Here is a 22,383-nt window from a genome sequence, read left to right as displayed (position 1 = left end):
AACCCCCTATGCTCCGTATTTTCCGCTGGCTGCCCCACCACCACAAAAAGCATTGAGCTCGGCTGAAATGCCAGCATTTTGGAGCTGCCTGACTCAAGAAAGCAAAAAAGAAACCAAGTTTGTATGCGGCTTTATTCATTAAAACATTTATTTTACCTTGTTTGCTAACGGATATGTGAAATGTAATAATGCCAAAATAACATGCAAAACAGGTGGGGCTAGTTCACAAGCGCAGTTTCCACAGGTCTGATTTATAACGGGAAACATGGGTATGTATGGCGAGTGCCAAGTTTACAAATCTCAATATTTTTGTGAGTGCGCAGTCTTTTCAGAAATAGAGCATGCAGATATTTAGTGTAATATGTACACAATGGTTCTGAGGCCCCTGCTGAGCAGATCGCTGCAAAGTGTATAATGGAAATCGCCACATAATGTTCCACATAAAAAAAAGTATCGACACGTTCGGAAACGGGCTTCCATATTCTCCTGATTAGGTTTCCCATGATGCAATGCGTATCTGTCATGGCTGCTCACTGTTGCTTCTCAATGCACATGGGTTGAAATTAACAAATGTATACAATTACATTGAAATAGTCTACATTACAGCAGTAAGGATATATATTGTTAATTTACAATTACGCCGATCGTGGTTGGAAACAGTATTGACTTCTTTGTACGACTGTTGCAAATCACATTTTGAGATGGTGCGGGAAACTGAGATTCCCGTGCTCCGAGGTTTTCTGAAACCAAGCGAGGCAACGGAATGGAAGCAGAATGTTTTCAGCTCTGCAGGTGAGATTATAAATCATTTATGCGAAAATCAGTATTATCACACGTTACATGTAATTTGGTGTAGATTTAGCTAGTTTGTGTTTGTGAGAAATGTAGGTACAATTAAACGATGGCTAGCTTGGTGGTGGCTAATGTTACGTTCAGCTAACGTAAGTTAACTACTGCAAAAATGTGAAGAAATGTGGCACGCAGTTATAGGCACTGTCCGTCGGTTTGTCAATGGTTTGATGTCATTTGACTAATGTTTCACCAAGGTTCAATATTAAGGCTACGTGATATGATTAATTGAACTAGCCAGTTCGCTCAATACAGGTTTGAATGATAGCTAGGTAGCTACTGTACCAAGCACACTAACTGTCAACTTGTGGGAGCCAGCCTAGCTAGCTAGAACACCCAGCTAGTAGTGCACTTCTAGCTAAAAAGGCTAGACCGGACAGGAATTGAGTCATTTTAGGCACATGTTCATCCAATTGACTGGGTATTGATCTCATACTCTAACTTTTAAACTTTGAATATAACCTTGAATATAGTAAGGTACCAGCTAGTTAAGTATGTCACCAATATACAGGTATCAACTTAGCGAGCTATAGTAGCTATGTACCGACTCGTGCCACATCCCACCAGGAGCGTATTCATTACGCCTATTTTTTCGCAAAACGTTTCGTAAACTAACGAAACGGGGAGGGACATACCTGAAAACGTTCAAGTTTGGACAGATTCGTTTACATTACATTACGGTCATCCCGCCGTGAGGATGCAAATGTCCATATATACGGTAGGTGGGTGTTCAGCTAGTTAAACTAACCGGTAGATTTGATCTCCGTAATGTGTTAGTTCTCGCTACACTAGAGGCAGCAATAGTGAGTTAATTGCTGTCAGGATCTTTCGCTGAACACTGTCAACTTACTGCATTGAGGCTGTGGCAACGCACGTTTATGACAGCACAGTAGGGCGAAGCATCCCATCCCCCATGAAAGAACGTAAGACTCTATTGACAATCACCATGCACGGCCGCTATTTTCTATATGCTCGGCTATTTTCTTGGCATGTATGCTCATCTTTGCTAAATCCGAGGTCACTGGCTTTGCACAATAATCAGCCATGTCATCATATATTTCTCGCCCATCATCCAGGCACTGATGGCACAGTACCGTGAGCTGTATCAAGTGATGTTGCTGTGTCATGGTTGTCTGGGCCGGTTGTATGTGCTGTTGTCAGAATAGACATGACTTGATATATTGTTGTCTCCATTTGGATTTAGCAAACTAGGCTATGCCTTTTGAGACATCACTCACCAACAAAAAGCACACCATTTCTGACATCAGATTGTATTGTAAATGTGATGTTGGCCTGCTTTTCACTACACTGCACAAGTAAAAAAAAAAATCTCCAGCTAGTCTACACTCATGACAGAAATAAATGTACACTGAACAAAATTATAAACGCAACCTGAAACAATTTCAAAGATTTTACTTAGTTAGTTTATATAAGGAAATCAGTCAATTGAAATACATTCATTAGGCCCAAATCTAGTAATTCCACATGACTGGGAATACAGATATGCATCTGTTTGTCACAGATACTTTTGGTCATGTAGTATGTGGACACCTGCTCGTCAAACATCTCATTCCAAAATCATGGGCATTAATATGGAGTTGGTACCCATTTTGTTTTCTTAACAGCCTCCACTCTTCTGGGAAGGCTTTTCACTGGATGTTGGAACATTGCTGCGGGGACTTGCTTCCATTCAGCCACAAGCATTAGTGAGGTCAGGCACTGATGTTTGGCGATTAGGCCTGGCTCGCAGTCGAGTTACAATTAATCCCAAAGGTGTTAGATGGGGTTGAGGTCAGGGCTCTGTGCAGGACAGTCAAGTTCTTCTACATCGATCTTGACAAACCATTTCTGTATGGACCTTGCTTTGTGCACGGGGGCATTCTCATGCTGAAACAAGAAAGGGCCTTGTCCAAACTGTCTGCCATCTGCCTGGTACAGTTGGAACCAGGATTCATCTGTGAAGAGCCCACTTCTCTAGCATGCCCGCTGAAGTAGGTTACGACACCAAACTGCACGCAGGTCAAGACCCTGGTGAAGATGACGAGCGCGCAGATGTGCTTCCCTGAGATGTTTTCTGACAGTCTGTGCAAACCCACAGTTTCATATGCTGTCTGGGGTGGCTGGTATGCCACACCTTTATGCTACACCTGTCATGTGGATGGATCATCTTGGCAAAGTACAAATGCTCACTAACATGGATCTAAGCAAACAGTTGAGAGAAATATGCTTTTTGTGTGTATGGAACATTTCTGTGACCTTTTTATTTCAGCTCATGGGACCAACACTTTACATATTGCATTTATATTTTTGTTCAGTGTAGCTAGTCCCCTCCCTGTGTGTGCTTGTAGGACATATGAGGCTGTTGCACTCTCCGTTCTGAAATGTACTATATGTTTGCCTGAATATTGAGAGGCCCTGGGCAATTCAGAATCATATTTCTCCCGTATTGAATTGACTGCTGAATTACTGACTAATTTGAGGTCCAATTGTTTTCCATAATTTCAGTTTCTTGACCATTCTGAAATGCTGTTAACAGTGGTTGAGAGGTCCACAATTTGACCTCATCTCCCTTTCTCCTTCTCTCACCCTTCCTCTCTCTAGGCTCTGCAGCCTCTGGGTTTCATTAGATTTGTAGTGAGGTGAAATATCTCCACACCTCACAGGCCAGCCATGCAGCGATTGCCTGTTAAAGCCCAGCAGCAATTGTATTAGCAAGAGGAAATCAATGGGAACTGTGCTAGCTACTAGCAATACCCATATTGATGTATGCATATCACATTCACATCATGCTTTGATGTCAATGACAGTCATTCTTAAGTTGTTGACTGTTATTCACAAAAGAGATTGCTTTAGTGTTTGGTGCATGTCAGGTTGTCATTGAATATCAGTCTCAAAACACGTGGATGACATTCAACAATAAAAATGACAGTTTTCGTTACAGAAGGTTCTTGGGTCTGTCCTAATTTGTCAGTGGAACCAGGGTCTTACCATATGATTTCAATCACTTTTTTACACACCCCCTTTGACTCGAATGAGACCTTTTAATACATATTTGCCCATGGTAGAAGTGGTCAGAAAGTGAGGTGCTCGAAGTTGACCCATTTTTGCACACCGAACCCTTCCATGAGAGGTCCATGACTTCATCAATGAAAAAGACAAACGGTTGAGTTTGATATCATTTTAGAGCTTACAAACAGGCTTGTCAAACTATTTTATTATTTATTGAAAGAAAGGTAACACAAAATATGACGTAGATGCAGAAAGTAAACGGCATGGTGGGTAAATTTCTGCAACAACTCAGATGGTTGAAGCACGAGGATCAACTTCTCTGCTGTTTTGGTGCCCAGGCTACCAGCATGAAGGGAACCTAGGCACATGTGAAGATACTGTGTGAGAGCAGTCTTGCATCGCGCTTATCTCAATATCTGCGGTGCTACTTGTGCCAATGGCATTTAGTGGAGTCTACCTTTTTTAACGTCAATTATCTAAAAACCAAACGACTCCGATTTTGGAGATTTTTCACATTGTAGCTTATACTCCATTTTACATAATCTGAATTGTTTGTGTTGTGCCTGTCATTGGTTGAGACACAGCATACTCTTGAATACAGGGTGAGTGTCATTTCGATCATATAAATATTATTCGTAAAATGGACCTATACTTTCATTATCTATATTTATATGAATGTGATAGGTTTCCTATGGAAGAGAAATTAAACTTTAAATAAGAATGGATATTCCCGCTCAAGTCAACATTCTCTAATGTGTGGACCTTCAACCATTTGAAAGTTGAAATGTCAACGTTATTCCCATTTTAGTACATTTATCAGCCAAAACATGACATCCACCCTGCATTGAAGAGTATTCTGTCATATATCATCTTAAAAATAAAAAATAAATGCTATGTTGACTCCAGTGCTTCCCACAGTTGTCAAGTTGGCTGAATGTCATTTGGGTGGTGGACCATTCTTGGTACACATGGGAAACTGTTGAGCTTGAAAAGCCCACTTACATATTTTGTCTTGCCCCATTCACCCTCTGAATGGCACACATACACAATCCATGTCTCAAGGCTTAACATGTTATTCTTTAACTTGTCATCTCCCTTTTGAAGTGGATTTAACAGGTGACATCAATAAGGGATCATCGCATTCACCTAGTCGGTCTGTCATGGAATGAGCAGGTGTTCTTAATGTTTTGGGTGGTCAGTATATAAACTCAGAAAAAAAATAAACGTCCCTTTTTCAGGACCGTGTCATTCAAAGAACTTCACAGATCTTCATTGTAAAGGGTTTAAGCACTGTTTCCCATACGTGTTCAATGAACCATAAACAATTAATGAACATGCACCTGTGGAACGGTCGTTAAGACACTAACAGCTTACAGACGGTAGGCAATTAAGGTCACAGTTATGAAAACCTAGGACACTAAAGAGTCCTTTCTACTCACACTGAAAAACACCAAAAGAGATGCCCAGAGTCCCTGCTCATCTGCGTGAACGTGCCTTAGACATGCTGCAAGGAGGCATGAGGACTGCATATGTGACCAGGGCAATAAATTGCAATGTCCATACTGTGAGACACCTAAGACGGCGCTACAGGGAGACAGGACGGACAGCTGATCGTCCTCGCAGTGGCAGACCACGTGTAACAACACCTGCGCAGGATCCATACATTCGAACATCACACCTGCGGGACAGATACAGGATGGCAACAACAACTGCCAGAGTTACACCAGGAACGCACAATCCCTCCTCCAGTGCTCCGACTGTCCTCAATAGGCTGAGAGAGGCTGGACGGAGGGCTTGTAGGCCTGTTGTAAGGCAGGTCCTCACCAGACATCACCGGCAACAACGTCGCCTATGGGAACAAACCCACCGTTGCTGGAACAGACGGGACTGGCAAAAAGTGCTCTTCACTGACGAGTCGCAGATTTGTCTCACCGGGGGATGGTCGGATTCGCATTTATCGTTAAAGGAATGAGCATTACACCGAGGCCTGTACTCTGGAGCGGGATCGATTTGCAGGTGGAGGGTCCGTTATGGTCTGGGGCGGTGTGTCACAGCATCATCGGACTGAGCTTGTTGTCATTGCAGGCAATCTCAATGCTGTGTGTTACAGGGAAGACATCCTCCTCCCTCATGTGGTACCCTTCCTGCAGGCTCATGCTGACATGACCCTCCAGCTTGACAATGCCACCAGCCATACTGCTCGTTCTGTGCTTGAGTTCCTGCAAGACAGGAATGTCAGTGTTCTGCCATGGCCAGCGAAGAGCCTGAATCTCAATCCCATTGAGCACGTCTGTGACCTGTTGGATCGGAGGGTGAGGGCTAGGTCCATTCCCCCCAGAAATGTCTGGGAACTTGCAGGTGCCTTGGTGGAAGAGTGGGGTAACATCTCACAGCAAGAATTGGCAAATCTGGTGCAGTCCATGAGGAAGAGATGCACTGCAGTACTTAATGCAGCTGGTGGCCACACCAGATATTGACTGTTACTTTTGATTTTGACCCCCCCCTTTGTTCAGGGACACATTATTCCATTTCTGTTAGTCACATGTCTGTGGAACTTGTTCAGTTTATGTCTCAGTTGTTGAATCTTGTTATGTTCATACAAATATTTGTTAAGTTTGCTGAAAATAAACGCAGTTGACAGTGAGGACTTTTTAAAATAAATTTTTTGCTGAGTTTATGAACTTGAAAAAATCAGTTTAGGCGTTTTTGATAATTGGCGTTAAAGCTTAAATGACTTATTTTTCACTCACTCATACCTTTTACAACTCTGTAAGCTTCGAAATGATATCAAACTAAACCGTTTTTTTGTTTTCAGGGATGAAGACATGGATGTCTCATGGTAGGGTGGTGTATGCAAAATGGATCAACTTTGAGCACCTCAATCTCTAGAATTTTTTTGGGGCATTCAGGTCCAAAATGTCACTTTCTGACCACTTCTACCTTGGGCAAAACATGAATGGATGGATTAATTCAAATCAATAGGGGTCCCTGTAGCTTTATCATTGGAAATATTGGCTTTGGTGTACTGTGGCTGTCCCAATAATCAATTTTTCTCCCAAAGTGTGCACTTGTTCACTTCCCTTCATGGATTTGAAAGGACATTACTGGTTTATGGAAACTCTTTAGCCCATGCCTGCACCAATCCAATGCTTTTACATTTTGTAGGTACTAGAGATTGTTGGGACGCACGCTGTGTGTGTTTGCCAGTTTGCAGGGCTGTATTAGTTTGCGTAGGTTTGCCAGTCTTCTGCTACTGTACACCCAGCCTCTCCTCCTTCCCGTTGCTCTCTCTCAGCCCTCACTCATTCCCATCAGTGAAGCGCAATGCAATCAATGCTAATGAGCCCAGCCAGCCTCCCTGCTCATAAAGAACTAATGAAAGCTGTATAGACGCTGAAGCCAAGCACACAACCAATGAATAAAATGCAATTACTCCAGGCCGAGACACCTTGGCCTCATAGCTAGACTGTTCTCTTTATAATTTAATATTTTGTTCCTCCTTCCTCCCCCTTCAGTAATGCCCCTCCAACAGCTATAAGTCTGCATGCAGACACCAAATGATCTCCTGCAGGGCATTGTTCAATATTCTCATTTTGCTAATGGGAATACGGAGTAGGATTAACAATATGCGAGAAACAATATAAGACAAATGAGAGGAGGTAAGAGGCCCTTGGAGTGAGGTACAGCGTATGGTCTAGCAGCATGCTTGATGTTCTCCATTCCTGGATGGTAATGGTTTTGGGACAACAGTAACGAGATGGTTTGGCTCTAATACTTTGACTCTAAACAAGTAGCCTTTGAGGTCATTTGAATTGGATGTAGAGGTATCTGAGGGATAATGATCCACCTATTTCAAACAATGAGGCTGCACCTTAATGCCTTTCAAAGCTAATGGGTGTTCCGCAGAGAGATATGAGACTACGCCATGCAGTCATAGGAAAAAAGGTACAGACGATAGCAAAATTGTGACGTGTCAGCCTAAGTATTTAGTTATTCTATGTATAACAATCATGTTTTGAGCCACCCATTATTACAGACAAGACACATCACTGATGTCATTGCTATTTTCTTGTGTTACCTCTTTATCTCACTGCTTCTTCTTGTTTGCTTTCCAGAGGCGGGTCCCCTGCTGCAGTCCCTGTTCGATGGGGACTTTGAGGCGGTTCTGCTGAGTCCTCAGGTCCTGGACCTACTCGGTGGTGGAGACGGCAGCGATGGAGAGTCCATCGATGCCTACCTGGAGAGACGGGTCCTGGCCTACCTCAACGACAGCACACAGGAGGACAAGGCTGACCGGTAAGAAACAATAACTGAGTAGGGATCTCATGCAGACACATTCAATGTTAATCAATTAATTGAATAAAGTGTTTTTAGTGCTGGGCTGGAACAAAAGCCTGCATACGCTAGCTCTCCAGGATACAAGTTGGTGGACACTGCGTTAGTCTTTATTATAAACAAGGCTAAACAAGATTTTAATCTGCTTTCATATAAGCCGACAGATTGCCTTAAGTGTACAGCACTATGAATGAATATAATTATCTTACTGTAATAGAGACGTGAACTTTTCTAATGATAACCTTATGTCTAAACTCCTCAAATTGCACGCAGAGCGGACACTGCTAAAACGGGAGTATGAATGAATATTCATTCTGGTAAATTAATGCTCGGTTTGTTGTGGTACCACTGGCGGCATTTTAGCCAAAGACTGTTATACTAGCTGTGTAGTCTGTTTTATAAACGTGCAATAAGCATAAAACACAATTATATAAGGAATAGCAAATCGTTCTCATTCTGAGAAATAAGGTATGCCACTTGATTTCAACAGGCTAGCATGATGTTCAAACAGTTGGAGGCGGACAGAACGGTGTGTTCATAACAATTCAACTGTTCTACCTTGTTAGCTAGCATATAGATCCATGTTGGCTAAACTTATGACGATTATCTGTTTACTCACTAGAATGTGGGCTTGTGGTTAAGAGAGAATTTGAGACCTGTGTTAATTTTCTATAATGCCTGCTACAAGAAGTTAGTCATTATTAGTGAAGGTGCGTTATGTATGGTTCTGGTTAAAATTGTAACAAAAAGTGCATTTTCATATATTTTTTACAGTTTTAGAAGGCTTCTATTTAGCCTAGGTATAATTTCACAAGCCCTGATTTCATTAGATTATTGATGACTGTTTGAAATGCAGTGTATTTGACCTTTATTTGCACAACAAAGCTTATTTAGAGAACATAACAAAAAAAACATGATAGATATATATATATATATATATATATATATATATATATATATATATATATATATATATATATATATATATATATATATATATATATAGTATAAATCAGATTATTTTTGGTGATATTTAGGCCATATCGCCAAGCCCTAGTACACAGTGGCTTTTATTGAGGGGAGTGATAGGAGAATTACCAGGCACGGGCTGTTCCCTCGCTGAATGGAGCCCAATGGCGCTTCCTGCTCCATGAATTATACATTTTTAATAAGAACAGCTTACCATCTCCTCCTCTCCCGTGGGAGAATGGGTATTTCAGCGGGTGTTGCTACTCTATCCCCCTCCTGTATTGGATCATTTATTTCGGTCTCTTTCCATTTTCTACTACAGCATTAGTCAGCTAGGTGTGTTGGAGAGGCCTGTACTGTGTGTATGCATAGCTTTAATTGATGGGAAGTAGTCCCTCTTTGCCCTGAATCTGTGCCCAGACACCCTATTGAATGAGTCCTGCTGCGAGGACTGGAGCAGCCTGCTGTATCCACTTTGCAAGGCTGCCGGTCTGATTCGCAGTGTGGAGATTAAATGACCATGTCTTCAGTGTTTCTTTCTCCCCCATCGTCTCTGTACTGAGCTTGTGGTCGCTCTTTTTGGAAGCCTCGTTCTAATGCTTCTCTTTCTCTGAACTCCCTTTCATTTAGTTCTCTAGCCTTTCTGTTGCTCCTCTGTTCGGCTCCCTGTTTTCGTTTTCCTCTAGTGTCTATTAGTTCTGTGTTCTGTGCCTTCCTTCTGGTCTCCCTCATTTGTTCTTTCTCTCTGTCCTCCAGATTCTCTGTTCTCTCCCCCTCACTGATCTCGCTCCTATTCATTGTGACATTGCTTTCCGTTTCCTTTCTTCTCTTTCTCAGGGAGAATGCTTTGCTGGCTCTGGCGGTGGCCTGCCTGCACCTCTTTGCCCAGAGTAACTGGACGGGTCCTCCTGTCGCAATCCATGTCCCTGACCTGCTTCCTCCGGCCCTGCTCACCTCCCTCACTGAGGTACAGTAACAGCAGGATTTTTGTTACGTAAATGTGGAGCCGGACAACGGGACTGGGAAAATGTTAATTTACTGGCCGTTTTGATAAATTTACCGGACTCATAGGCATTGGATGCTTAAGTCGTCATGCTTTCTGGTGAATTATTTTAAATGATTGTATTTATTTTTGTATAGACAGGAGTAATTATAAAATTTTGGCACATTTATTTTCATTTACTTCCCTATTGGACCCACCGCTATGCCATTTATCTCCTGTTCTATTGGTTTTCATATCAACTTTCTTTCGTTGTCCAGCAGCCAAAGGCACAATCCTAGTCATATTAGCAACCCATCCTAGTTGTTGCATCTCTAGATTCCCCCTCTTTCTAAGTTTCTAAGAGATTTTAATCTGTCACATATGAAACCACGGTGTGCTGTTCAGAATGGTATTGTCGGGCCTCCCGAGTGGCGCATTGGTCTAAGGCACTGCATTGCAGTGCTAGTTGTGCCTCTAGAGATCCTGTTTCGAGACCAGCCGGCCTCGACCACGAGACGGCGCCCAATTGACCCAGCGGTGTCCGGGTTAGGGGAGGGTTTGGCCGGCAGGGATGTACTTGTCCCATCGCGCTCTAGCGACTCCTGTGGCGGGCCGGGCACATGCACGCTGACACGGTCGCCGGGTGTAGTGTTTCCTCCGGATTAAGCGGGCATTGTGTCCAGAAGCAGCGCAAGTTGGTTGGGTTGTGTTTCGGAGGACACACGGCTCCCGACCTTCGCCTCTCCTGAGTCCGTATGAAGTTGCAGTGATGAGACGAGACCAACTACTAATTGGATACCACGAAATTGGGGTAAAAAAAAGTGTATACAAAAAAAAAAAAAGTATTTTCCCACGAAATGCATTTTGTCAAATGTTTGAAAATTAAGTTTCATTGGCGATTACATGAGTTGCATGTTCTGTTAAGAACCATTACCATAATCGTTATGTAAATTGTGGGTGAACACCTAAATGGGATATCCTCTTAAGGATCCGCCCCTTTTTAAAAAAAAATCCCAAAGAATGACACCCAAATCTTACTGCCTGTAACTGGCCCTGAAGCAAGGATATGCGTATTCTTGGTACCGTTTGAAAGGAAACACTGTTTGTGGAAATGTGAAAGGAATGTTGGAGAATATAACACAATAGATCTGGTATAAGATAATACAAATAAAAAACCAACTGTTCTTTTGTTTTTTTATGTTCAAAACTGTGCACTCTCAAACAATAGCATGGTATTCTTTCACTGTAATAGCTACTGTAAATTGGACAGTGCAGTTAGATTAACAAGAATTTAAGCTTTCTGCCAATATCAGATATGTCTATGTCCTGGGAAATGTTCTTGTTACTTACAACCGCATGCTAATCGCATTAGCCTACGTTAGCTCAACCGTCTCGTGGACACCGATCCCGAAGAAGTAAAAAACAAACATAGAATTTCCTGTGGATCAGGCTTGGGTGGTGTCCAGATTGTCATACACAACATGACCAAAAGTATTTAGACACCTGCTCATTGAACATCTCTTTCCAAAATCATGGGCATTAATATGGAGTTGGTCCCCCTTTGCTGCTTTAATAGCCTCCACTCTTCTGGGAAGGCTTTCCACTAGATGTTGGAACATTGCTGCAGGGACTTGCTTCCATTCAGCCACGAGAGTTAGTGAAGTCGGCAATCCAATTCATCCTCAAGGTGTTCGATGGGGTTGAGGACAGGGCTCAAGTTCTTCCACACTGATCTCGACAAACCATTTCTGTATGGACCTTGCTTTGTGCACAGGGGCATTGTCATGCTGAAACAGGAAAGGGCCTTCCCCAAACTGTTGCCACAAAGTAGGATGACAGAATTGTGTAGAATGTCATTGTATTCTGTAGCGTTAAGATTTCCCTTCACTGGGACTAAGGGGCCTAGCCCGAACCGTGAAAAAAAAATAAAAACACAAAAAAACAGACCCAGACTATTATTCCTATACAGTGTGTGCTGCTCGGCCATGGAAACCCATTTCATGAAGATTTTTAGGCGCTATGCGCTTCAGCACTCAGCGGTCCCGTTCTGTGAGCTTGTGTGGCCTACCACTGCGCGGCGGAGCCGTTGTTGCTCCTAGACGTTTCCACTTCACAATAACAGCACTTACAGTTGACCGGGGCAGCTCTAGCAGGGCAGGAATTTGATGAACTGACTTTTTGGTAAGGTGGCGTCCTATGACGGTGCCACGTTGAAAGTCACTGAGCTCTTCAGTAAGGCCATTCTTCTGCCAATGTTTGTCTATGGAGATTGCATGGCTGTGTAAGATTGTATAGACCTGTCAACAACGTGTGTGGCAGAAATAGCCATATCCACTCATTTGAAGGGGTGTCCACATACTTTTGTGTATATATAGTGTACCTTAATACCGACCTTGTGTCATACCGGTGTATTTGGTAATTCGGCATTAAACACAAGGGGCGCTGTTTCCAAACGCCACTGATGGCATTGCTAACCTTGGGATAACAGACTAACACATACATGTAAAATCACATAGCGAATGTGAACAAGCTCATTGCAGACGTTTTGTACAGTTTCTGACCTAAACTATACAAGTAACTCAAAAATGCTACTCGCGCTTTGTTGAATGAACAAAACAAATATTATCCAGCAAGGCTCATGATCCAGGAGAAGATTCTCCACTGTTACCATGCGAATGCTTGATTTTGGATGAAGCTAACCACTTAGCTAAATTAGCTTATTTTTGACAGTTAATTGTTATAAGATGGCTAACATTTAGTTGTGAATTCCATATTGTAGTTAGATCACCTGGCGCATGCTGGACAACATTGAGTGACTCAAGGCTCAGGTCTCTCGTTGTTGTGTGCTTGTCAGCAAACACCACGTGACTGGGTGCTACTGTAAGATTAATAATAATGTGACCGGTGAAATGAAGAATGCAATGTCCTTTATCTCTTAACGTATTGCACAAGTTGACTGCAGGTTTTTACTTATATTAAAATTAAAGAAACATAAAGAACCATCCTGTGGCTTTTTCCCAGTACCCCGCCATACATTTTAGTCATTTAGCAGGCGCACTTATCCCGAGTGACTTACGGTTAGTGCATTCATCTTAAGATAACTAGGTGGGACAAACGCATATCACAGGCATAGAAAGTACATCTTACCTCTAACGTAGCTATCAGTACTGTTTGAAGAGGTAGGGTTTCAGATGTCTTTAAAAGATTGGCAGGGACTCTGCTGTCCTAGCTTCAGGAGGAAGCTGCTTCCACCATTGGGGTGCCAGGACAGAGAAGAGCTTGGGCTGAGGTGAACGAGAACTCAAAGGATTTGTGTATAATTTAGTATAATTTTAAATGTTTAGAAGGGGAGGGGTGTGGCGACGATATAGGCGAGTCTCTCTCAAGAATGGCTCAGCTGTCTTCCGCCAATTCTTGCACATTCATTGTGTGAATAGTTTGCCGTTTAGATTTTTTTTTGCGATTCCCTATTACAAATGTCACCAGTAGTAAATGTACGGTTAATACTCATTTGTTTTCATTCAGTTCTGTTAATGCATGTGTTAAATACACTCACTTGTTGTACTCATTCTTGGAGTGGAAACAATTTTTGCTGAGTTCACAACCTGCTGCACTTGTAAGAAGCAAGTTTTGGTTTATTTCATAACCATCATTTACGAGATTGTCGTTTATTTTTTTTTGTTGTCTTTTGTTTGGAGTGCTCCGGGTTAGCAATGAGCATGTGTCTGGTTTTTCTGTCCTGATAATGTTGAGGGAGCGTGCGCACCTGAGCACGCATTGAAGTACCTTGGCTGCTGCGCAGAAATGTAGGAATTTATTTTTTTGTTTTTCTTGACATCCATTACGAATGATAATATATTAAAACTATAGTTCCTCACAGTATGCTATTAAAAAAATCCAACAATCTCCCCTCGATAATCAATTATCCACGGTTTGAAAGAGCAATAGAAGTTTTAGGGCTGCTGCTGCATTGGCCTATAGGCTATGAGTTCCATGCACTCATTTCATTAGCCTGCATATTGTAAGCTTCCCCAGGTCTTTCTAAAATAATTGCTTCCTCATTTCCATGGTCGAATTTTGCCTATAGGCTACTTTGAGACGCCTCATAATATGAAATCAAACATTCAGGTTTCAAACAATTATATTTTCAAAATGCATACTACCTCCAGCTCACATTGTAAAGTGATGGGTGACGTGGTGATTTGCCTGCACTTGATTGGTGAGTTTCCATTACCAGTTGAGTAATAAAAATAGTAGCTCTTTATAATCGTGCACCAAAACTGTTTCACATGCGATTACTTTTAGAATTGTTGCGTAATGAATGGGCTTATGAAAGCACTTTTTACTCCAGCAGCAACCAGCTGAGAAGATGCAGGAGAAATCCCGCTCATGTGCACATGTGATCGTTGTGTTGGGTAAATAAGATGCATGATGACTAAAGGAAAAACACACTCGCCAATTTAATGACAGTAAATTATGAAAATTAACATCGACTGATGAGCATGACGGTAAATTGTATTTACATTGACTGGTATTTCCATCAATGAATAAAAAGCTTTGTTTTGCATTGGGATTTTTTTTTCTCCCGGTCATTTTGGCCGGCAAGTTTTATCTGCTTTTATTTTTATCAGCACTTGCCAACTAACAGACACCCTGAGTAACACTAACCCCATCTCCTTTTCTCTACTTAAACTACAAGCACACTGCTTTCTAAAATGTACCACAGCCACCTTCCCTCCCAAGGTCTGACCTAGAGGAGATCGACCTTTAGACGGTTCTATTTCCCTGAAGACTTTTCCTGCACATCAACTGTTTTAGAAGCCGATTTAATTTTGGATGCAAGAATTTTGTGTGTGGGGGGCAGCACTGTGACTCTGACATGGTTTGCTGAATTGTGAGGACAGATTACCCCTTGTACCCTTCGCTCTGGGTAATGAGGATGTATTGAGTGAGTCTGCGGAGGAAGGGATGAAGTAGTGTTGCACGATATAACAGAACCATGGTAATATCACAGCACCAAAACGTCATGATACCAACATTTTAGAGTACCGTAGTATCATATGAAATGGTACTATCACATTTTCCGTCCCTACCAATCTAAAGAACCAGTTGGCGCCTGTTATGAAATGTTTCTAAAGTCAGTTTTATTTATAAATTCAGTAAAATTTAAGCAACAGCAACTAATAGTCTTGTATGTGCCAGTCCAATAATGTCACTTTCATGCACATCTCACATGGGGTAGCTGTAATCAGCCAGCAGGCATGTCCTTCCAGCCATCCCTCACCTGCTTCTGTCTGCTCTTCCTACGCCTCTATTCATCAATCAGTTTTTTAAATAGAATTTAGCCGTGATGGCGAGTGGGGATGCAGACCATGGGGAGTCTTCTGTTACATTTGATACATTGAAGCAGAGCGAGCGAAGATAAAATGTATTATCATTTCAATGCTTGGTATAACAAAGTGCACAGGCCAGTCTGTGTAGGCTTTGCAATTGCAAGTTCCCTGTCATGCAGCCTCTGAGTGATAGAGGAAAAATTGAGCTTTTATTTTTATTTCACCTTTATTTAACCAGGTCGGCCAGTTGAGAACAAGTTCTAATTTACAACTGCAACCTGGCCAAGATGAAGAAAAGCAGTGCGTCAAAACAACAGTTACACACGGGATTAACAAACGTACACTCAATAACACAATAGGAAAACATCTATGCACAGTGTTTGCAAATGTAGAAGAGTAGGAAGGTAAGGCAATAAATAGGCCATGGAGGCGAAATAATTACAATTTAGCATTAACACGAGTGATAGATGTGCAAATGATGATGTGCAAGTAGAAATGCTGGGGTGCAAAAGAGCAAGAGGATAAGTAACCATATGGGGTTGAGGTAATTGGGTGGGCTATTTACAGATTGGCTGTGTACAGTGATCTGTGAGGTGCTCTGACAGCTGATGCTTAAGTTAGTGAGGGAGATATGAGTCTCCAGCGTCAGTGATTTTTGCAATTCGTTCCAGTCATTGGCAGCAGAGAACTGGAAGGGAAGGCGGCCAAAGGAAGTGTTGGCTTTGGGGGTGACCAGTGAAATATACCTGCTTGAGCGCGTACTACGGGTGGGTGCTGCTATGGTGACCAGTGAGCTGAGATAAGGCAGGGCTTTACCTAGCAAAGACTTATAGATGACCTGGAGCCAGTGGGTTTGGCGACAAATATGAAGCGAGGGCCAGCCAACGAGAGCATACAGGTCGCAGTGGTGGGTCGTGTATGGGGCTTTGGTGACCAAACGGATGGCACTGTGATAGACTACATCCAATTTGCTAAGTAGTGTATTGGAGGCTATTTTGTATATGACATCGCCGAAGTCTAGGATCGGTAGGACAGTCCGTTTTACAAGGGTATGTTTAGCAGTATAAGTGGAGGCTTTGTTGCGGAATAGGAGGCCGTTTCTAGATTACATTTTGGATTGGAGGTTCTTAATTTGAGTCGAAGGAGAGTTTACAGTCTAATCAGACACCTAGGTATTTGTAGTTGTCCACATATTCTAAGTTGAAACCGTCCAGAGTAGTGATGCTGGACGGGCGGGCGGGTGCGGGCAGTGATCGGTTGAAGAGCATGCATTTAAGAGCAGTTGGAGGCCACGGAAGGAGAGTTGTATGGCATTGAAGCTCGTCTGGAGGTTTGTTAAGTCTTCAAAGAAGGTCCAGATGTATACAGAATGGTGTCGTCTGCGTAGAGGTGGATCAGAGAATCACCAGCAGCAAGAGCGACATCATTGATATATACAGAGAAAAGAGTCGGCCCGAGAATTGAACCCTGTGGCACACCCATAGAGACTGCCAGAGGTCCGGACAACAGGCCCTCCGATTTGACACACTTAACTCTGTCTGAGAAGTAGTTGGTGAACCAGGCGAGGCAGTCATTTGAGAAGCCAAGGCTAATGAGTCTGCTGATAAGAATGTGGTGATTGACAGTCGAAAGCCTTGGCTAGGTCGGTGATCTGTTTGTTAACTTGGCTTTCAAAGACATTAGAAAAGCAGGGTAGGATAGATTTAGGTCTGTAACAGTTTGGGACTAGTGTTTAGGGATCTCAGACGATACGAAAGAGGTTGAACAGGCTAGTAATAGGGGTTGCAACAATTGCGGCGGATAATTTTAGAGAGAGGGTCCAGATTGTCTAGTCCAGCTGATTTGTAGGGGTCCAGATTTTGCAGCTCTTTCAGAACATCAGCTATCTGGATTTGGGTGAAAGAGAAGTGGGGGAGGCTTGGGTAAGTTGCTGTGGGGGGGTGCAGAGCTGTTGGCTGGGGTAAGGGTAGCCAGGTGGAAAGCATGGCCAGCCGTAGAAAAATGCTGCTTGAAATTCTCAATTATCGTAGATTCATCGGTGGTGACAGTTTCCAAGCCTCAGTGCAGTGGGCAGCTGGGAGGAGGTGCTCTTATTCTCCATGGATTTTAGTGTCCCAGAACGTTTTGGAGTTTGTGCTACAGGATGCAAATTTCTTTTTGAAAAAGCTAGCCTTTGCTTTCCTAACTGCCTGTGTATATTGGTTCCTAACTTCCCTGAAAAATTGCTTATCGCGGGGGCTATTCAATGCTAATGCAGAACGCCACAGGATGTTTTTGTGTTGGTTAAGGGCAGTCAGGTCTGGAGTGAACCAAGGGCTGTATCTGTTCTTAGTTCTACATTTTTTTTGAACGGGGCATGCTTATTTAAGATGGTGAGGAAAGCACTTGTAAAGAATAACCAGGCATCCTCTACTGACGGAATGAGGTCAATATCCTTCCAGGATACCCGGGCCAGGTTGATTAGTAAGGCCTACACGCTGATGTTTGAGGGGTGGTCGTTTGACCACGGACGCAGGCAATGAGGCAGTGATCGCTGATATCCTGGTTGAAGACAGCAGAGGTGTATTTAGAGGTCAGGTTGATATCTGTGTGTGGGGTGGGACAATAGAGCTATCTAAGGCATGTTGAGCAGGGCTGAGGGCGCTACAATGAAATAACACAGTAAGAACTAGCCAAGACGGCAGTAGACAACGCATATTGACATTAGAGAGATGCATAAAGCAATCACAGGTGTTGATCAGGAGAGTTAGGACAACAATGGGTGAATGGCGATGAATGGGCAGAGCGGGTCAGTTAGCTTTACAGCAAAGAGAACATGCACATTTTATATAATTTCACAAACCACGTCACGGGCCGTTTTTAAACTAAGCCTGGGTTGTTAATTATTAGTTTGATAACAAACAACGTTGTTCAGTCATGTTACCAACCTAGTTAACAACATGTTGAATTGACCGTAGGTCTTGTCAATTTGATTGGTCCAGGAAGAAAGGAGAAAGGTCTGCTACTCATGAGATGTGCTTCAAAGGTAGGATTTACATGGGCCTAATGTAAGCCTAAACTATATCAAAAATCTTCTCTTTCTGGTTCTTCGTACATTCTGTTTGGGAGCAGTATGTGTTTGTGGGAGAGATAGTGGTGTGTGTTTTTATGAGACGGAGATAGTGTGTGACGGAGGGAGGGGAGAGTCTGTTAACTGAAGAGTAAACAAGATTTCATGCAGTTTTCCCCTTACTGCCACAATGACATACAGATCATTATGCATGTATATTCCTCCCTTTCCTCTAGCCAAATCACAATTCCTCCCTTTAATCTAGCCAAATCACAATTCCTCCCTTTCCTCTAGCCAAATCACAATTCCTCCCTTTCCTCTAGCCAAATCACAATTCCTCCCTTTCCTCTAGCCAAATCACAATTCCTCCCTTTCCTCTAGCCAAATCACAATTCCTCCCTTTCCTCTAGCCAAATCACAATTCCTCCCTTTCCTCTAGCCAAATCACAATTCCTCCCTTTCCTCTAGCCAAATCACAATTCCTCCCTTTCCTCTAGCCAAATCACAATTCCTCCCTTTACTCTAGCCAAATCACAGATCCTCCCTTTACTCTAGCTAACTCACAATACCTCCCTTTACTCTAGCCAAATCACAATTCCTCCCTTTCCTCTAGCCAAATCACAATTCCTCCCTTTACTCTAGCCAAATCACAATTCCTCCCTTTACTCTAGCCAAATCACAGAAGAGCTCCTTTGCAAATATGAGCAAATAAGCCATTCTATGCAATATTTTATTATACAGTGAACAGTATGAAGTTAATTGAATGTGTTGCATTGAGTAGAAGTGTGAATATCAGTGACTGTTTTTTTGCTAAGCACATGCACATAACTTTTAGAAAGCTGGAACAAGCGTCCGGGTGTTGGGCTCACATTTTTTTTGTCACATGCTTCGAATACAACGGGTGTAGACTTTACTGTGAAATGCTTGCTTTACGAGCCCTTCCCAGCCATGCAGAGGTTTGAAAAAAAATTATAAAAAATATATATGACCCCCCCCACCTGGATTCCTATGTAGCAAAATTTGAAATAGTTTTTTACTTTGGATAAAAGTATAGACTCAGAGCTAGAAAATTGTATATCATACACTACAGTTGAGGAACAGTGGGAAAGTAAACAGTACATTGAAATGGTTACTTGCATAGTGGAGTCTTTTTTGTTTAGACATGTAAACAATGAACCATAATCTCAACTCTAATGCCGTGTTCAAAACAACTGGGAACTCGGAAATCTCCGGCTGGGGAGAAATACATTTTAAATGGTCATCCAGCTCGGAATTCCAACTCAGCAACCTGGGCCTCCTCTTAGAGCTCCGTCTTTCCGACCTGAAGATCAGACATCATGATTTGACCTCGTATTTTTCCGAGTTCCCAGTTGTTTTGAATGCGGCGTTACTACAATGCACCATGCGTGAATCTGCAGCTAACGAAAGCTAACCAACTAGGGTCAATGTTGGATAGCTAGCTAACATTAGGCTGGAACTAGCAATGAAAACGACTTTCTGACAAAATTAGAAACGCATATCTGAAAATGGAGCAAGACTCTTAAAAGTATACATGGATGAGAACTTCTCCCTCTGTCATGGATGCCATGCTTGGTCTTATTTTCATTTTTCGTTTCTTCCCCATCACTGTCATCAGAAGACTAATGCCTGGTTCCATAAATGTTTTTTTATATAATTCAGGCATTTCCTCATCGTCTGATTCAGTATCAGAGTTGGCATGGCAAGGTCGTCCTCCAGAAAGTAGTCAATCACAACTTTTTCCCACTGATCTTTGTCTAATAGCGCCTGTTAATTTCAGAGCAGCAATGTTGAGAGTTGAAGCAACACCTCAGTTCATGAAATCTTTAAAAAAAAACAAGCTGTTGTAGAAAGTTCTAGCTGCCCATACTGAGCAGCTAATGTTATAGACCGAAGCAAGCTACATGGCAGACCAATCCGAACTCATCTCTCGGCATGTCCAGCCCATCCATTATCTCAACCAATCATGGATAGCTGTAAATTTAACTATTTGTATTTACAAATGGCATGAAAGTTTACATGTTCCAGAAGACATTCCTGCCAAAAAACCTATATTGATAATAAAAAGAAAGTTCAAATGCCTCCTGTTTAGTAGTGACGTGCGACACGCCAAGCTTCTTCAAACGGGTTACAAATGGTAACACGAGGAATAAAATAGACCAAAATGCAGCTATATACAGGGAGTACCAGATCAATTTGCAGGGGTACGAGGTACATGAAGGCAGGGTAAAGTGGCTAGGCATCAGGATAAGTAGTATTAGAATGAAATTTGTCTTCCGCATTTAACCCAACCCCTCTGAATCGGCGAGGTGCAGTGGGCTGCCTTAATCGACATCCACTTCATCGGTGCCCGGGGAGCAGTTGTTGTTGTTGTTGGGGGTTAACTACCTTGCTCAAGAAGCAGCGTAAAAGTGTGTGTTTGAGAGTTTAGTGTGTGTATATACTGTGTAGTATACATGTCACAGAATTCCCCCCCCCCCCCCCCCCCCCATGGTATCGCGATACTACTCGGTGTCATGATGCTTGGACTGGTATTGTATCGTTTGTAAAATGTTATCGTGACAACTCTAGGAGGAAGGGGAGAGGGACAGGACCCAGTTATGTGGGGGTGAGGAGACACGATTGGTCGACTTAATCCCACATTACACCAGAGGAGACCGTCATTCTGCTGTTGAATAATTTTCCAGGCTGTGATTCATCTGCCTTGTCGTTTAGAGGACCCTTGTAAATGGAGCTCCTCTGTTTATGCAATGTGATCAACTCAATAAGTGCATGCCATCACTAATGTGCCACTGCATTTTGGGGAAAAAAGGTATAAAGTTGCACTTATTGAGTTAAAGTGTTGGTTCAAAGTAGTGGACTGGAGACACAGGCAAGAATCAAGAAATTTCTCTGAGTAAATCGCTTTTCCCCCTCATACCCACTGTGGCAGAGCCTGGGGACAGGCCACTGCCATGGACCAGAGCTAAGAAGGTCTCGGGGTACAGAGGCTCAGTGAGACAGAGTAAACGGTTCAAACTTAGGCTTTATTACATAATTTACCTACAGAAATACTTACAGATATGGAACTTAACCTTTGTTACTAAAGTTATACCTTTTTATTTAACTGTCTTTTAGCCCCAACCTGTCAACTGTTGGGACTGATTGTCCAGCTAATCACACACTCGATTGACTAATGCACCTCAGCTGGGCTCCATCAACCTACCAAGTGGGAATGTACCAGGAGGAGCCGGAAAGGCGCTAGAAGAACGCAGCAAGGGGGTTAGCGTTGTCGTCTCGGGCATCACTTCAGGGGACAGAGCAGCAAAGCGACAACAGATCATGGATCTTTTCCTAAGCCCTATACCAGTCTAACTTCTCTGTCCTCTCTCTCCCTCCCAGCCCGGGGCCCTGACCTCAGCCCTGCTCAGCAGTCTTCTCCTGGATGGAGAGTCGGTGTACTGCCTGGTGGGGAATCCCTTCCTCCTGCTGCTGGCCAGGGTCCTGCTGGTCAACTGCTCTGCCAAGCTGGATAGCCTCCAGGTAAGAGATAACATGGAGATTGTGAAATGACACTCGTCACATCCACATTGTCTCTCCCCAACACAGACAAATGAGTTGAGCGACAGGCAATACAGCAGAGATTCTGGTCAAGGAGATGCATGTGTACTTGACTCCTTCAGATGTGCTCTGCTTGATTTGCGTTTCTCGCTCTAAGCCACTGGAACTGGGAGAATCATTGGATGTGGGTGCAGAAACTTATTCCCGGATTTCCATTCCCTGTCCACACAAACAGTAATGGTTTGGATTTTCACTCCATTGCCAGCACACCAATACATCTCTAGATTTATTTATTTACC

The 22,383-nt window shown here is 42.8% G+C and overlaps 1 protein-coding gene across 1 annotated transcript in view; it reads left to right on the top strand.

The window, feature by feature from the left end:
- Positions 1-499: 499 nt before the first annotated feature.
- ttc27 (tetratricopeptide repeat domain 27) overlaps positions 500-22,383 on the top strand; it is a 122,294-nt gene continuing 100,410 nt past the window's right edge. Inside the window, exons 1-4 of the mRNA XM_029752875.1 lie at positions 500-792; positions 7,974-8,154; positions 10,000-10,129; positions 21,926-22,066. Coding sequence (XP_029608735.1) covers positions 510-792; positions 7,974-8,154; positions 10,000-10,129; positions 21,926-22,066 — 735 coding nt within the window. The 5' untranslated portion in view covers positions 500-509. The remainder of the gene's footprint in view (positions 793-7,973; positions 8,155-9,999; positions 10,130-21,925; positions 22,067-22,383) is intronic.

Source organism: Salmo trutta, chromosome 5 (assembly GCF_901001165.1).
Source record: "Salmo trutta chromosome 5, fSalTru1.1, whole genome shotgun sequence".
Taxonomy (NCBI): domain Eukaryota; kingdom Metazoa; phylum Chordata; class Actinopteri; order Salmoniformes; family Salmonidae; genus Salmo; species Salmo trutta.
The sequence above is the reverse complement of the archived record's forward strand: the minus strand, read 5'-3'. Positions and strand labels throughout refer to the sequence as shown.